Consider the following 17,635-nt stretch of genomic DNA (forward strand, 5'->3'; position numbering starts at 1 on the left):
TCTGCATCACAATAGGCAGTAACTAGTTCATCTGAATTACTAGCTAATAATAACCCTTGTCCTGGTTGTCTCTTTAGATATTTAACTACCCTTAAGGCTGCATCAAGATGAGACTTCTTTGGTTGATGCAAATATTGACTGAGTGTCTGAGTACTGAAGGTTATGTCTGGCCTTGTCATATTCAGATATAAAAGCTTACCTATCAGTCTTTGATACATAGTTTGATCTATCAGTGGATCTTCTGAGTCTTCCTGATTCTTGTGAATATGCTCATCATATAGCTTTGATGTTAGTTTGACATTGATGTCAATAGGGGTCCCTGCAGGTTTGGCTGCTGCCATGCCAACCTCAGATATTAGCTCAAGGGCATACTTCCTTTGGTGCATTAAGATACCAGCTGCTGATCTAGTGAATTCAATACCTAAGAAGTATTTTAACTCCCCTAGATCCTTCATTTTAAAAGCATGTTGCAGTGCTTTCTTTGTTTCCTCTATCAGTTTCAGACTACTTCCAGTTATTAGCATATCATCAACATAGACAAGTACTATAGTAACCCCTTCTTCTGATTCATTTAAGAACAAGGAGTAATCATGTTGACTTTGTTTGAACTTGAGTTTAACCAAGGCTTCAGTTAACTTGTGATTCCATTGTCTTGGGGCCTGTTTAAGACCATAAAGGGATTTAGTCAGTCTGCATACCTTCTCCCCTTGACTGATAAAACCCTGAGGCAGCTGCATATAGATTTCATCATCAAGATCACCCTGCAAGAAAGCATTAAACACATCCATCTGATGGATGTGCCAGTGTCTAGAGGCTGCAAGAGATACCACAGCTCGGACAGTCACCATTTTAACCACAGGGGAGAAAGTTTCTGTGTAGTCAATTCCTTCTTGCTGACTGTATCCCTTTGCAACTAATCTTGCCTTGAACCTCTCCACTTCTCCTGTGGATTTGTACTTTACTTTGAAAATCCATCTGCACCCTATAGGCCTTTTGCCTTTTGGTAGATCAGTGATTTCCCAAGTCTTGTTACTTTCCAATGCCAGGACTTCAGATTTCATAGCATCCACCCATCGAGGATCCTTAACAGCTTCAGAATAAGACTCAAGTTCTTTAATAACAGATGTAGCAGCAATATAGCATTGGTAGACAGGGGAAAGATGAGCATAGTGTATGTGATTACACATAGGATACTTAACATCCTTGTTAACAGACAAAGATACAAAATCTCTCAGCCAGCATGGAGTCTGTTTGGGTCTAGTGGATCTTCTAGGTTCAGAAGGATTGATAGCTGAGTGCATGACATCAGTAACAGTCTCAGAAGACCTGCATGAAGATAACACTTCAGGTCGAGTAACCTGATCAGACTGTATTGCATTACTTCCTTCTGAGACACTCTCAGCAGCAGTAGTACTAGGAATAAGATTTTTACTGTGATCAACAATAGACACCAAAAAATCATCTTTAGATAAAGTATCTGCAAACATCCTTTCAGACATCTGCCCTTGTTCAATGGCAGCAAAAGGAAATGAGTCTTCTCAAAATACCACATCTCTACTTATAAAGAAGGATTTATTGCTTAGATCAAGCAAAAGATATCCCTTTTGACCTGCTGAATATCCCATGTGAATAGCTGCCCTGGCCCTTGGCAACAATTTATCATGCTCAGTCAAACATTTAGCAAAACATAGGCAGCCTATAGTTCTGAGATGAGTTAGTGTAGGTTTAGAACCATACAACCTTTCATAGGGTGTAGCATAATTCAGAACACTACTAGGTATCCTATTAATAAGATAAGCTGCAACTAGTACACACTGTCCCCAATATCGCAAAGGTATTTTGGCCTGAAATCTTAGAGATCTAGTAACTTCAAGTAGGTGCCTGTGTTTCCTCTCAGCCACTCCATTTTGCTGAGGAGTATATGGACAGGACCTCTGATGAATGATCCCTAACTCCTTGAACATATTATCACACACAGTGTTGACAAATTCAGTACCATTGTCTGACCTTAATGACTTGACTGTTGTTCCAAATTGAGTTTTAACAAACTGTATAAACAATTTAAGAGAAACACACACAGATGATTTATGTTTCAGCAGAAATAACCAAGTCATCCTGGAGAAATCATCCACAACTGTAAGAAAATACTTGTTTCCATCAATAGTAGGTGTATTATAAGGCCCCCAAAGATCCACATGTATCAAGTCAAAACAAGCTACACTTTTGATAAAACTAGAAGGAAACTTTAATCTTGTTTGTTTAGCATAGGGACATACTGAACACTGGGAAATTCTACATATACTCTGCTTATTCATAACAAACATTCGACTAAGAACTCCTGAGGACACATGTCCTAATCTTTGATGCCATAGATCCATATCTGACTCCTTGACATTATTGACAACAAATGCAGCCTCCTTTTCTTTCTTGACACCAACACCAGTATTGAGATGTTGTAACAGCAAGTACAGACCTCCCTCTTCTTTACCAACTTCCTTCACCTTCCCACTGTAAAGCTCCTGGAAAACACAGAAGTGAGGGAAGAAAGTAACTGAACATCCTAACTCCTTTGTGACTTGACTCACTGACAGCAAGTTATATTTGAACTCAGGAATATGTAAGACATTTGTAACCACACTTCTAGTTGACAATGCACTAGAACCAACATGTGACACTTGAGTAGTATCACCATTTGGAAGATAAACAGGTTTAGGTGTTTTAGGTTTAGAAACTGAGTTACTGACCAACATATCCAAACTAGAAACCATATGGTTGGTTGCACCAGTGTCAATAATCCAGACTTGACTGTTTTCAGAAACAAAGAATGCCTTACCTGTAGTGTTTGCAGTATTGCACACTGAAGTAGATGAAGAACCTGCCTCCTTTTGGAACATTTTGAGAATGTAATCATACTGATCTTTAGTAAATGCGCAGCCTTGCAGAAGTTGTTTAACCTCTCTTTCAGCCTGACTTACTGAATTAATGTTGCTAGGAGCTTTGTGAGTTTCTTCATTAGGATTAGAATGTTGTTGTTGTTGTGGAGGAAAATTGATATCTCTGTCATTAGTGAAGTTAGCCTGTACTGATGACTGTTGGAATGAAGAACTACCAGTATGTGAAGGAAAATTTCCTTGAACCTTCCTTTTAGACTTGAAATCTGGAGGATAGCCTACAATTTTATAACAAAACTCTTTGCTATGGCCTTTGCACTTGCAGAAATCACATACTAGAAAAGAATTTTTCTTAAACCTCTGATTCACTCCTAAACTTCCACCAGTCTTAGAATACATAGCAATTGAGGAATCCAGACCAACAGAAGTCATCCCCATACTATTAGTACTAGTAACAACAGCCTTTTGCCTTTCATCTCCAACTACCATCGCATAGGCACAGTTAATGGTTGGTAGTGGATCCATCATAAGAATTTGACTCCTTGCCTGATGATAGGAGTCATTTAAGCCCATCAAAAACTGATACAATTTCTGTCTGTTCATATGAGCTACAAAACCTACTGATTTTTCACAATTACAACAAGGAGCAGGTACTAACACTTCAAACTCATCCCACAAGGTTTTGAGTCTTGTATAATACTCAGACACAGAGGCAGTTCCTTGTTGCAGTGAGGCAATATCCTTATGTAAACTGTAGGTCCTAGATCCATCTACTCTATCAAATCTTTCTTTTAGATCAACCCAGACATTTAGTGCACTAGAAGCAAAGGCAATCCCATTTAATAAGCTCTTAGATACAGAGTTCATCAACCATGACAACACCACAGCATTTACTCTTTCCCATTGCCCCCACAGTTCCTCACCAAATACCTCCTTCTTAGCAGAACCATCAATTAATCCAATTTTATTCCTTCCTAATAAGGCCAATCTGATAGATCGACTCCATAAGGTATAGTTTTCGATTCCAATCAATTGAAACGAGATAAGACTCAGTCCACTGACATCAGTAGGACCTAGAAATAAGGGATGATTATAGTCAATACCTTGACCTTGCATAGCATTGCTGCTTTGAGGAATACCTCCTAGTGAACTGCTTTGTGATCCAGCTGCAGGAACACCTTCATTCTCCATCATGAATCTGGAATTTGATACTAGATCAAGCTGAAACTGAATGCAGATTCTGGCTTCGAATCAAGCTCTGATCTGCAAATTTCTTTCAACAAGCGGAACAGAAACAAAACATGAATCTGTGAATCAAAACAGTGATCCTTTGATTCTAATATCACCAACTTCAGCAGTACTCACTGTGAAGCATAAGGCTTTGATACCATGAACGTAACTTGAGAGAGTTTGAACATGAAAAGAGAGAACTAAGAAAGAAGAAAATTCATTGTATTGAGACTGAAAGAATGGCTAGATACATGATCTGTAGGATATATATACAGATTCATANGGCAGCAATGAACTGAATCATGAAGAACATGTGGGGGTTATTCGGTTCAATGTTCATAATTTCTTGACGCATTTCATCAACAAAAATGCTTATCAAGGTGGAGGCGGTAATGAACTGAACCATGAACAAGATGTGGGCGCTAATGAGCAAAATGCTGATCAAGATGGAGGTGCGAGGCGCTAATGAACAAGGTCCTAATGATCGAGATGGAGGCCCGCCAATTAAACGAAGGAAGATAAGATCAACTGGCTGATGGAATAGATGAAAATGCAGACATTGATAGGCTACTCATTCTGATATTCTGCTTATACAAAATGCTATAATTCATAATTGTGTAATATTCTGTTTTCCGTTTCTGCTTTGAGATTGCACTACATTTTATTACTTCAGTTTGGAATAACCAATTGACACTGAACTTTTTACATGTATGTCCTTCCCGTAAACATTCTGCAAATTTAAAATTAATTAATTAATAATCCGTGAATTAATAAATAATTTTGTGAATTTAATATTTTAAAACAATAATTAATTAGAATGATGAAGCCATTTCAAAATTTATCCCTGCTAAGGTTAGAAAATTTTCAGAGCGATTTGAAACAGAGCTGAAGAAGCCATTTCAAAACAGAGCTCTTCTCAACTAGAATCAAGAATCAAGAATTAATATAATTTTCACCAGTTTTGAGCAATTCTCCTGTGTTTTTTTCACCCATTTTTCGTTTTCTTGGATTCTCGTTGATCACCAACTCCATCTCGTTGATCATCCAGGATTACTTTCCGAATCTATAGATTCTTGGTAGTGTGCCTGCAGGGTTGTTTACTACAGTGTAAGTATCATGCAATTTCAACATCTTGTGATTTTATTTATCGTCTAATAAGGCACATATGCAGGTTTAGTGTTCAAGTAGCAGAGGAGTATCGAGTAATAGATGGCATGACCGTAGCCGATACTTACTGTGTCCAATGTAGAAACCTGCTCGGGTGGAAAATTGTAAGATACTAGTAATATTAAAGATCATTTGAGTTTCATGATAACAAGACGATTTTGTTGCTCTTTTTTTTTCCCTCTTAAATTACCGAATTTATGATTTCTCCAGATTACAGTCCCCAAACCCTCTAGTAGTCATACAGTAGGAAGATTCGTCATGAAATTGTAAGTTTCTAATTACGAATTTGCAGATTGAGACTCTTTGTACACGGATATATGTGGTATGACTTGTAAGGTGTTAATTCAAACTGAGTATTTTGTGGCAGGAACGAGATTATTTTCTGGAACAATGTACTGTTGTTGGATTTACTCTTTGGAGGCAATAATGAACAGGCTCCTAATGATCAAGATGGAGGTGCAGATGAAGAACAGGATACTGATCAAAATGGAGGCACTAATGAACAAGATTTAGGCTCTAATAAGCAAAATGTTGATCAAGATGGAGACGCTAATGAACAAGATTTAGGCGCTAATGAGGAAAATGCTGATCTGGATGAAAATGGAGGCATTAATGAACAAGTTCCTAATCAAGATGTAGATATCGTTGAGGGAATGGGCAATATTGATCTAAATGCAAACATTTGAATCAACTATATGTTTATCTTTTAATTTCTTGACTACAATCTTTTAATTGTCTTTGTTTCAACTAGTGAAGTTGCTTGACAGTGAACTCTAATTAAAATGCGGATGACTATTTGTTTCAATGGAGGGATATGGGTGGTAAGTTTGGTAAAGGCATCTACACACACTCTCTATAAATATCGAATACTTTTAAAGAGAAACTATTTAATTACACAAATATTCCTACCATATCTACTATTTAATCAATATTTCTACATTATAAAAAATAATTTTTATTCGAAAACAACATCTTGATATGTATGTGGATATAAGAAGGAGGAGAATATAGTTTCTTAAAAATAAGACACAAACTTTAAGATATGAAACATTTACCTATAAACTATATGTTATTGGAATATTAAAAAAAATAAGGAAAGTGTCATACCGAGTATAAGATATATGAAAATAATAACTTCGTAAAAGGGAAAAATAAAATTAAAATAAAATACAATTTATCGCTGGTAGTATTCAAGAATCACGAATCAATATAATTTCAGAGCGATTTCAAAACAGAGCTCTTCTCAACTAGTAGTATTCAAGAATCAATATAATTTCAGTTTTGGGCATTTCTCCTCTGCTATAATTTCCACCCATTTTCTTTTTCTTGGATTCTCATTGATCATCAACTCTTTTCCAGCTTTTATATTTCTCTTACACTTTCTTCTTAATTCTCTAATATGGCTATTAGGATGAGACAGAATTTGCCTGAATACAATCATATCCCTTCTGTTCATTACTTCTACTGTCGTCGTTGCAGAACTCAAGTTGCAATCATCCATTACATTCCGACTCTACGGATTCTTACTAGAGTGTATATACGCAGGTTTAGGGTTGAAGTAGCAGAGGACGAGCCACAACATAGAGTAACAGATGGCATGACCTTGATCCTAGCCGAGACTAACTGTGTCCAATGTAGAAGCCTGCTCATGTGGAAAATTGTAAGATACTAGTAATATTAAAGATCATTTGAGTTTCATGATAACAAGACGGATTTGTTGTTCTTTTTTATTCCCTCTTAAATTACTGAACTTATGATTTCTCCAGATTGCCGTCTCCCAACCGTCTAATGTTTATAGAGTAGGAGGATTCATTATGAGATTGTAAGTTTCTAATTACGAATTTGCAGATTGAGACCGTCTGTACATGTATATATCTATGGTATGACTTGTAAGGTGTTAATTCAAATGAGTATTTTGTGGCAGGAACGCATTTATTAGCTGGAACAATGTAACGTTGTTTGATTTACTCTTTGGAGGCAATAATGCACAGGCTCCTAATGATCAAGATGGAGGTGCAGATGAAGAACAGAATCATGATCATAATGGAGGCCCTAATGAGCAAAATGCTGATCAAGTTGTAGGAGCTAATGAGTAAAATGCTGATCAACATGCAGTCGGTAATGAACAGAATCAAGTTGAAGACCCTAATGAGCAAAGTGCTGATCAAGTTGTAGGAGCTAATGAGCAAAATGCTGATGAACATGGAGGCGGTAATGAACAGAATCATGATCAAGATGGAGGCCCGCCAACTAAACGAATGAAGACATAGATCAAGTGGCTGATGGAATAGATAATATTGATGAAAATGCAGACATTGATAGCCTACTCATTCTGATATTCTGCTTATACAAAATGCTATAATTCATAATTGTGTGATATTCTTTTTTCCATTTCTGTTTTGAGATTGTACTACATATGGTATTACTTCTGGTTGGAATAAACCAATTTGAGATTGTACTTTGTTTTTAATTTCTTGATACAAGACATCTGTCGAGCATTTGAGTATAATCGACTGGTTAAAAGTGATTACTGATATTTCCTTAGTTTGTGGATGAATTTTTGAAAGCCACAGAGGAGTGTGAATGCCAGTGGTCATCTGCTAACTTAAGTTCCAGTGCTCATATTATACTAATTTGGATTTCTGCTTTCTGTTTAATATAATTGCAAATGTGTAACCTTCTGAATTTTGTACGATTCCTTTTGACAAGAGGGATAATTATACCAATCCTGTAGTCCTGTTTGCATAAATGTGTAGTAGAGTTATCCTAAAACAAATCTGTAGCCTTTCAGATATCCCATTTTGTTTTGGCAAATTTGAAAGCCTTCCAGGTTAAGCTAACTGATGCAATATTAAGGAATTAAGATGAAAGATGGAAATAATAATTAAGAATAACTACAAGAATTAACAATGCCATAACTGAAGAAGTAAATAGGAGATCAAAAACTTAATTAAAGGAAATGAAATGAGTAAAACAAGTCCGAGAGTCCATGTTAGATGAATATGCTACAGCTATGAAATCAATTAAATGAATTTAATGTATCAATGCGATTCTTTGTGAGAATTTGTGGAATGAAGCAAGATTATATATACTAAATTCTAACTCCTTCAATTATTTAAAATTCAATTGTTAGACTTCTAATCCTGCCTTTTAGTAAATAAAAATATGATTATTTAATTACATTTTTATTGCTTAAACATATTATATTATAGTAGTATAGGGTTATAATTGTAATTTAATTTTGAAGTTAGGAGCTTCCCTTTTAATATATATATATATATATATATATAACTACTTTAACAACTGCATGCATAGGGGAAAAATGAACTGAGATATTGAAATTTGAGGCAAGTTCTAATTACATGATTTAGACAAATGAGAATAATTAAGCAGGACGGGTATATGTGGGACAGATTTATGTGGGGCGAGGCGTGTTATGATGGGGCAGTTCTATTTTTTTTAGGTTTAGCCTCCAGGAATCCTACTTGAAATTGAACACATATTGTAGAGTCCCAATTAAAATTGAAGTCCAACAAAATCTCAATCTCTACAGCCAAATCCGGATCCTAAAATATAGCTATACTACTGACTTATTAAACTAGAAAATGTATATGTATCTATACTTCCATAAAATTCATTCTCGTGCATTTTTAATTTTGAGTTGACGCTTATTCATTCAACAATGAATAGATACTATTCACTTGAATTCAACACTGATGCGATCCCTTCAAATGATAGCATCCACTGTCATACTTATGGGTGCAGAACGCAAGTTGCATGCTTCAACGATTATTTTCCGATGGTAACAATTCAAATATAATTTGGAAAAATTATTTCATGAAATTGGTACTGATTTCAATATTTTGTATCATGAATTCTGAGCAATTATGCTCATTTTCTTGTGTTGTACATTTTGCAGTCTCGATTAGGAGAACTAGGGCTCTTTGATAGGGTGTAAGTATGAGCAACGTAACTTGAGATATGTATACACTTAGCACTACTCTGCTAAGGCTCATTTATATATATATGTATATATGCAGGTTTAATGTTCATGTACCAGACAACGCGAGTTATCATCAACCAGAAATTGGAACTACCGTAGCCAAAGCTTACTGTTGCCAATGTAGAAAGATGATCGGATGGAAAATTGTAAGATACTAATAACAACAATATTTTGTTGTTTTTTAAAACAAAAATACTGAATTTCTTTATTTCTCCAGATTGGAGTCCCCGGACAGCACACGTATGTTAGAGAAGGAAGATTCTGTATGAAATTGTAAGTTTCTAATTACAAATTGAGAGTGTATATGACGACTTATAATAATATGGTTAATACAAATGAGTATTTTGTGGCAGGGACAAGCTTACTTTTTCTAATCATATACCGTTACTTCGTTCAATCGAGGAACAAATTGAGAGAAATGCAGATCAAGATGCAGACGCAGCTGGTCAAGATTTAGGCGTTAATGAGAAAAATGATGGAGACGCTAATGAACAAGAAGTGGGCGCTAATCAAGATGGAGGCAGTAATGATCAAGACGGAGGCGCTCCAATGAACTGAACGAAGATGTAGACCAACTAATGATGAAAATGCAGACATTGATAGACGAAATTCTGCTTAGTTTGTTTTAAATTTCTTATCAAATAATCGACTGGTTAATAGTTACTACTCATGGATTACTAATATTTAGTTAGAATCTATCAAGCATTTTAGTAAAATAGTTGTCCAACAAGATTTGTCTAATTTTAAAAATTCAGAGATAATTTAATTTCTGTGTCTATTTTACCATTTCTATTATATATTATTTATCATCTAATACATTTCTCAAAACTTTATATTTAATAAAGTCAAAAGATAATATAGTAATACTCCTACCCTTATTATTTATTGTTTCTTAAGAGGTATGTCAAGTCAATAGTGGACAACTATTATTGAACAGACCTAACGAGAGGGTGAATTCAAACACACCCAAAATCCATAAGAATCGTACGAACATCTATGGAGCGTAGCAAGGAACCTTGGCTTCAGCTCTCGTCACCTCACTCAATCCTACCGCGGAAACTCGAGTCGAGGTGCTACAAGCGAGCAAAGAAGCACTTCTTGTAACCAAAACAAAAACTCATAGATCCGTAAAGGAAAAGCTTGTTCTGGACCACGCCACTAGATTGAGACTGTCACCTTCCTATTTGAGTAAGGAATGAATATCGACTGATGTTTAACCGACGATCAGTTTTTCCTATTTCGGCTTGGATCGAAAATACTGAGCAGGAAAGGAGAGTATTAGTTACTGTGTATTATAGTGGAGAATTGAAAAGCATCATCAGCTTTCAATTGCTATTAATCGTGCATTATAGGCATCAAAGTGACAGTCATCTTGTAATTACTACCATTAATTATACGCATGAACGTGCAAGCTTTTCACATTCCCTTGCCATTTATTATCATGTGTGTGGTAGACACTAATCAAAGCTCTATCACTAATAATCATTTGTCTTAAGTCATCGACGATTCCTTAAAGTTGTCCGCATAATTCACTTAGACACCTCAACTAAGATTGATACCTATTGAACACTTTTACTGTTTTACATATTCAAAAATTGTTCCTATTAGGCATTTTTTGATAATCAACAAAAAATATGAAGAGTGTGTGATACACTTGCGCTGACATGGCAAAACGGCTAATTAAAGCATAACATGTGGTACTGGCCCCCAAAAATTATATATATAAAAAATTGTTTAAAATTATTTCAAACACATTTTATATCTAATTTTTTTTTAAAAAAAAAATGAAAATGTCAACCTATTCTACAAAGCCCCACACCTACGCAACCCCCTTTCATCTTCATCTTCTTCCCAAAACACATTCTTTCTCAAATCACAAAATCTAATTTCTTTTCAAATAATTTGAAGAATAACTTTTTTTAAAAAGATATATTTTCATACTAAGAGTGAAGAAGAAAGAAAATTTTACCGGCAGTTATTCATTTATACATCGATGACAAAAAGAAACTCATGGCTCAAAAATTAATTCTTTCAAATTTTCGAAGATCATTTGTGATAAATGGGTTTATATTTGAATTTGAGTAAAAATATTTGTTCGAAAATTGTGATAAACAAATATCGGCTAACTTTTTTTATACGTAAAAATCATTTATCTTCTTTGTTCTCTTTCATAATTGTTCCATTATTTCTATGAGATTTGAAATAAATCATATAAAAGAAAGTCTTTCTTTCAAATCTGAATCTTATGATTTCTTCATTGTTGATTTTCATTTATTTTTAGATTTGGAAGAAATAATATTCTTTTTTGTAAAAAAAAAAAAACCATGTTGGAGCTAAAATGGAGAAAGTTTTGCAAACTAAATTATGAAGAAGATGAGTGGTAGGGGGTGGGGTGCTTTTCTTTTTTGAAAAAAGTGTAAATGAAAGAAGAAAAAATGTTTTAAAGCTAATTATAGTGCCAAGTGTCAATAAAAGAAGAAAAAATGTAAAAAGAAATTTTAAAAAAACACTATTTTGAATCTTTTCAGGCGCTTCAGGGGAGTGCAAAACACAATTNTAAGCATTCGAAGTGCCCGCTAACATGCGGTTGACCTGCGACTTGACTAAAATAGACTAATTTTTAGAAAAAAAATGATCTAATATATAAAAAAAAAAAAAATTTGTAATATTCGATTAAATTTGAGAAAATAATTAAGTAGAACAATTTTTAATTTTTAAGAAAAATTGGAAATTAATTGTGACAACTTGGTCAATTAAGACTTTAACAAAATTAGAGTAATTAAGATTTAATTGAATCATAATAATTTGAACTTAAAGCATTTTGAATTGGTTAGAGAGTAAATTAGGTTAAATTATTATTATTATTTTCTGACAAAAAGACTAAGGAAGGGAAAACACTTTAATTATTTTAAGTTTATTCAAGAAAATTGTCTAACTTAAAATTTTATTTTTTTTAAAAAAAATGCATAAAATGTGTTTTAAGTGAAGAAGTACCGAAGAACTTTTTTTTTTTTTTTTAACAAAAGATTCAACTCACTTAAAATGATAAAATTTGACCAACTACTTGCTTGATTAATAAATCGACACAAAAAGAAAGAAATTTATTGAAAATGAATCAACACAAAGAAAATAACTCCTCTTTTGGGAAATCTAATTAAGTTAATTAAAATAAATTAAGGTTAGAGATAAATGAAGTTAGTTAGACATAATCAAAATAATTAGGAGAGTAAAAGAGAATGAAATTGGGCCCCTTTTTGGGCCAATTTCGCTACAAGTTTTTGGGTTTTAACCCAATCCCGTTTTGTATAAACCGACTGTATATCAGTGTATATGAACATATATATTAGCTCTTTTCATGTATATCTTGCTTCCGAATGTCTATATATCGCCTCAGCCTTGTATTCCTGCGTTTTTGACCTGTAGATCGATGTATATTGACGTATACATCTTGTCTATGACCCCTTTTTGGGCTTTCCGGGATCTGAAAATTTCGGTTTCCCAGGTCTTACACTGCCTGTGACCTGTTCACCGGCTATTTTGGACTCGATAAAGAGAAGCACAATCCCCGAAATGCAAGGATAGGAAGTGGAGTCTCCATGGACTCAAAAGGGATTCACATACGCACAAAAGAAAGAAGAGAATTAGAAAACAAATAAAAATAAGAGCCCTCAACGAACACATGATCAAATGATTAACTTGTGACGAAGATAACACATTATTCTATGAAATAAGAACATAATTACGAACTAATATGCTTCTAGACAAAAGGTGTAGACATTGTATCCAAAAGGAGAGATAATTGCGACAATTAATTAGGAATAGGATAGGCCATTACAGAGAGCTTCTCAACCAGATGAATATATATAATATAGTATTAACTTAATGATGTGAAGAAAGGTCAACGGTGAACTAAATGGATGGATTACTAGACAAAAGTGCACAAAGGCATGAAAGCTATGGTGGAAAACTATCATTTTGAACACATCTAGATATAACTCCGACTATTAAACTTTAAGAACTTAACAACTATAAGGAACCTTTCTAAGTTAATGGGCAAAATAAATAAAATAATCCAACTCGCCGCAAAACTAAACCAACTACACGTTTTAAAGGCTCATGGCATCAAAGCATTTCAAACAGGGAACGAAAGTATATGACAACTAACTTAAGGGACACATGAGAGGGTATAGAACACATTAAGGGAAGCAATAACGACTAATCTAATTTGAACTTGAGAGCCTATTTATTTATTGATTATTAGCAACATATCAAGACTACATTGAACGTTAATAAACAAACCAACAAATTTGGGGCACTCACTAAACATGATCAATGCTACAGAATTGAAGTTGGATAACTTTAAAGGCTAGTAATCATCTACTCTTGCACAATAATAAAACCAGCAAAATCTGGAAGTACACTACTTAACAGAGAAAACCAAGGTGGTAAAATCTTACACTCCAACTATTGAGCCCTTTTAACCACATCAAACAAATAGTCAAGACTTATCATGAAAATAGACTTTATTTAACATGATCGAATGGAATGTAGATGCTTGCTACACGGTTAGGAAACAAAGTTTTCACGGAAAGGATTAGAGACTTTAGCGTCGAGGCTGTGGATCATGGAAACAAGCAGGTTATAATAATACTACGCCTTGAAGCCAAAAAAGAACAAAACAATAGCAGGACATGGACAACATTCTAGTATGTAAAAGCAGCAGTTGGATTTAAATAGCATGAGATTGAGCTATTATTGATAAGAGTTTATTATAATGAATAAAAAGCGACAAAGGGGACAACCAAGGCTACGATTAAGCAGTGAAGAAATAGAACTTATACATTTAGCGCACTCAAAGTTGAAAACAATCGAACAGTGGATCATCTCGAGCAAACTAGACAAGTTCAGCTGGCTTTATAGATACAAAATCGAGCCAACAAGTCTAAGGATTAACATACAACACTAAAGTGACTTCATCGATGCTTGAATCATGTTTACTGCTCAAAAAACTCACAGGAAAACGGTATTAAAGCAAAGATTTACAGCGAAGGAACCAAACATTATTGATAACAAACTCCATACCAAGTATAGAACACATAGCACACCGTAGCGAAAACAGGACGTAAGAGAAGGCAAAATTACCTTATTCGAGGCAGCAAACTGAGAACAAACGAGCCAAAGAGAGCGACGACTTCTTACACCGGTTTAGACTCGAGCAATAGACAAGGAAATTTGAACCAACCTTTGATCAAAGCTTTTCTTGGAACTTAGAATGAGAAAATCGTTTTGGAATTTCTCAAGTGTAAAACGACTATTGTCAAAGAATCGAACTCCAGAACCACCTCCTTGCTCGCCCCCTTACAGTGAATAATATATATAGCCAAGAAATTAAGGCAGATTTAGGGGGAAGAAAACGGATAGGAACTTGGGGCAAAATCGGAATTTCCCAATCAAATCAATTCAAATTTTTCCCCAAGGGTAAGGAAAGGCTGTTGTTGTATGGAAATTCAACCAAAATCCCCTAAAATCCGGATGGAAAAGATCAAAATGGGCGGTTGTTGCAGAGCAGGGTGTGGGAGCTGCTGGAATGGTTTGGTGAGGGCAGCTATTGTTGACGTTTGCAAGCTGCTATTGACGTTTCTGATTTTTTTTTTCAGTGTATTCACGTGATGGTGAAGAAGATAGAGAACGCAGGGGTCATTTGGTTTTTGTTGCTGGAGAGGCTTTGCTGATGGGTTTCTTTGGTGTTGAAAAATGGGTTGGGCCGGGTTTCTGTTGAAAGTAGTGGGCTGGGAATGGGTTATTTGTTGCTGGAATTTGCTGGAAATTGTTGGAAATTAAATTGGAATGGGGGAAACGGACAAAGGGGTTGGGCTGTTGAGTGGGTTTCGAGAATGGAGTGGAATTTGGGCCAAATTTGATCTTAAATTTGACCCAATCAAAGAGCAAACTTTTGGTTATATTTGGATTTTAAGAAATAAATAAATGGATCTCAAAGTTGGCCAATGGAAATTAAGAAGTTAGCCAAATTAAATTTAATTGGTGAATTTGGCTAAAACTAAATAAGATGAATTGATATAAATTAATCAACGAGCTTCTTAATGTTAACGAAATAAAATAATAAATTCGGTTATAAACTAATTAACTTAAACTACAGCCAAAGCTTAAAGAACGTAAATTAATAAAATGCAATTTTCATAAAACAAGAATAATTAAACTAATAAACTAAGTAATTTATAAGTATACTTTAAGCCAAATTGATATAATTGATTATTTAATTAAAACACACTTTTTTTTTTTTGAGACGATTTTTGAATATTCATAAAATATGGTAATTATATACATATTTATGTAAAACATATATATTATCTAAAATTTATAAAAAGTGACAAAACTATTTAAAATAACTTGCAAACTATATATATATATATATATATATATTACTTTATTTTATTTTTATTTTTATTTTTTATTTTTTATTTTTATAAACTAATTATTTTAAATCCTTTAAAATTGAAGAAGCTCGATAATTAATTTATATTGTGGAAGGTCAAAATTGGGTGTCAACAAATAATATTCTTTTTTATAAAAAATAAAAAATAAAAACAATGTTGGAGCTAAAATGGAGAAAGTTTTGCAAACTAAATTATGAAGAAGATGAGTGGTAGGGGGTGGGGTGCTTTTCTTTTTTGAAAAAAGTGTAAATGAAAGAAGAAAAAATGTTTTAAAGCTAATTATAGTGCCAAGTGTCAATAAAAGAAGAAAAAGTGTAAAAAGAAATTAAAAAACACTATTTCGAATTTTTTCAGGCGCTTCAGGGGAGTGCAAAACACAATTTTTGTCATATCAACGTTTTATATTTAATAGGTACATGTTTTGAACAATTTAAGTGTTCAATAGATACAAGTCCTAATTAAGGTGTCTAAATGAATTATGCGGACAACTTTAAGGGGTTGTCGATGAATTAAGCCTAATCATTTTATCATTTGAATTTCTCTCTTCAAATGGGGCGGGGTGGATGTGGAGTGGGGGGTTTGAACAGATGCGGGGAGGGACATGTTTATATAAATGTGGGGGCGGAGCGGGGTGGGGCTGGTCTATATCAAAATACTTAATTTTTGCGGGTACGGGGCGGGGGCGGGTACAATAATTTCATTTTCGCATTATATTATTAACCTACAACTGAAGGCTAAACTTTACATATTTAGCATGCAAATTATAAGAATAATTAAACATATCAAGCAAAACTTTTTTCTATAACAAAAAAATAAGATTTCCCCTTAATATTTCTCTTCCATCTTTTTAAGATTAAATAAGAAAATTACAAGTGACTATCTCAAATTTAAAATCTAAAAGTTTCTGTTTCAAAATGACCAATGATTACCAGAACTAAAATTGTATTCTTATGAAAATATTATTTATAAATTAAATTACAAAGAAAAATTGTTTTGAGATGGCTCAAAATAATGCATAAAAATAAAAGTTTTTTTTGATTCACAATTTGGTGTGCCTTAACTAAATAATAAATGGTGTGGGTTTAGAGATTTGTTAGTCAAGTTTATTATAATTAAGCTTTAGTCTTTGTAGAATATTAACGCATGATTTCATCCTAACTTTAATGATATAATAATGTTAATTTCTTTCTGATATGTTTGAAATGTTGTTAAAAAGTTTACAACTTTTGAGGAACTAAATTTTTGTTTAATCAAACTTTAATTTTGTAATAACCGATGATTAGTAAATCATATATTAATTAAAATGAATAAATTTATGCTGAAAAAATAATATTTTTTATGTGGGGCGAGGTGGGGCGGGTTTATGTGGGGCAGGTTGAAATCAATTTTTTTTACTATGCGGTGCAAGTTGAAGTTCAACCCGCCCCGACCCGCTCCAATGCCATCTCTATCTATAAGCCATCTATAGATCGATAGACTCATCACAAGTCATTGTTGTTCTGTGCAAGTTAGTTGTTAGTTGTAGTTTTGATGATCTAACAAACCCAGGGACCTTGTAAAGGGACCTGATACGACGAAAATATACACACAACTGTCAGGCTGGAAAAAGTACAATTGGTTGGTGCACAGTCTCCAACAGTGGCAGAAGTGGCAGAAACCTCAGCCAATGGCATGGCTTTGAAGGTTGTGACTATCCTTCATAAAGATTTTGTCCAATAGTCATGACCTTAGTTTTTGCAACTTGAAAACTCTCAAGAACTCTTGCAAAGGCTAACAAAAGTGAAGAATCATCCTCAAGAACAACAGGGACCTGATAGAGCTGCAAGCTTAGTTGTCTTAGGATTATTTCTTCTGCATGAACATTGTAAATTTGTTCCTAAATCTATAAA

The 17,635-nt window shown here is 34.0% G+C and overlaps 2 protein-coding genes across 2 annotated transcripts; both read left to right on the top strand.

Annotated features, from left to right (window-relative positions):
• The first annotated feature begins 6,687 nt into the window (after positions 1-6,687).
• LOC125872381 (uncharacterized) lies at positions 6,688-7,558 on the top strand. The gene is made up of 4 exons (XM_049553095.1): positions 6,688-6,948; positions 7,055-7,110; positions 7,213-7,363; positions 7,418-7,558. Exons 1-4 carry the CDS (start codon positions 6,688-6,690, stop codon positions 7,556-7,558), a joined length of 609 nt encoding a protein of 202 aa, XP_049409052.1.
• A 1,412-nt stretch (positions 7,559-8,970) lies between these two features.
• LOC125872382 (uncharacterized) lies at positions 8,971-9,849 on the top strand. Its single transcript, XM_049553096.1, has 5 exons — positions 8,971-9,090; positions 9,208-9,242; positions 9,329-9,437; positions 9,509-9,564; positions 9,645-9,849. The coding sequence occupies exons 1-5, from the start codon at positions 8,971-8,973 to the stop codon at positions 9,847-9,849; spliced, it is 525 nt and encodes a 174-aa protein (XP_049409053.1).
• Positions 9,850-17,635: the final 7,786 nt, after the last annotated feature.

Source organism: Solanum stenotomum, chromosome 8, assembly GCF_019186545.1.
Source record: "Solanum stenotomum isolate F172 chromosome 8, ASM1918654v1, whole genome shotgun sequence".
Classification (NCBI taxonomy): domain Eukaryota; kingdom Viridiplantae; phylum Streptophyta; class Magnoliopsida; order Solanales; family Solanaceae; genus Solanum; species Solanum stenotomum.

Bases quoted from the DNA above. Each gene is read 5' to 3' on its own strand.
- LOC125872381 (XM_049553095.1), top strand. From the start codon at position 6,688: ATGGCTATTAGGATGAGACAGAATTTGCCTGAATACAATCATATCCCT. The intron at 6,949-7,054 runs GTAAGATACTAG...TGATTTCTCCAG, and splicing joins GCCTGCTCATGTGGAAAATT to ATTGCCGTCTCCCAACCGTC. The intron at 7,364-7,417 runs GTTGTAGGAGCT...GGTAATGAACAG, and splicing joins ATGAGCAAAATGCTGATCAA to AATCAAGTTGAAGACCCTAA.
- LOC125872382 (XM_049553096.1), top strand. From the start codon at position 8,971: ATGAATAGATACTATTCACTTGAATTCAACACTGATGCGATCCCTTCA. The intron at 9,091-9,207 runs GTAACAATTCAA...TACATTTTGCAG, and splicing joins TCAACGATTATTTTCCGATG to TCTCGATTAGGAGAACTAGG. The intron at 9,438-9,508 runs GTAAGATACTAA...TTATTTCTCCAG, and splicing joins AGATGATCGGATGGAAAATT to ATTGGAGTCCCCGGACAGCA.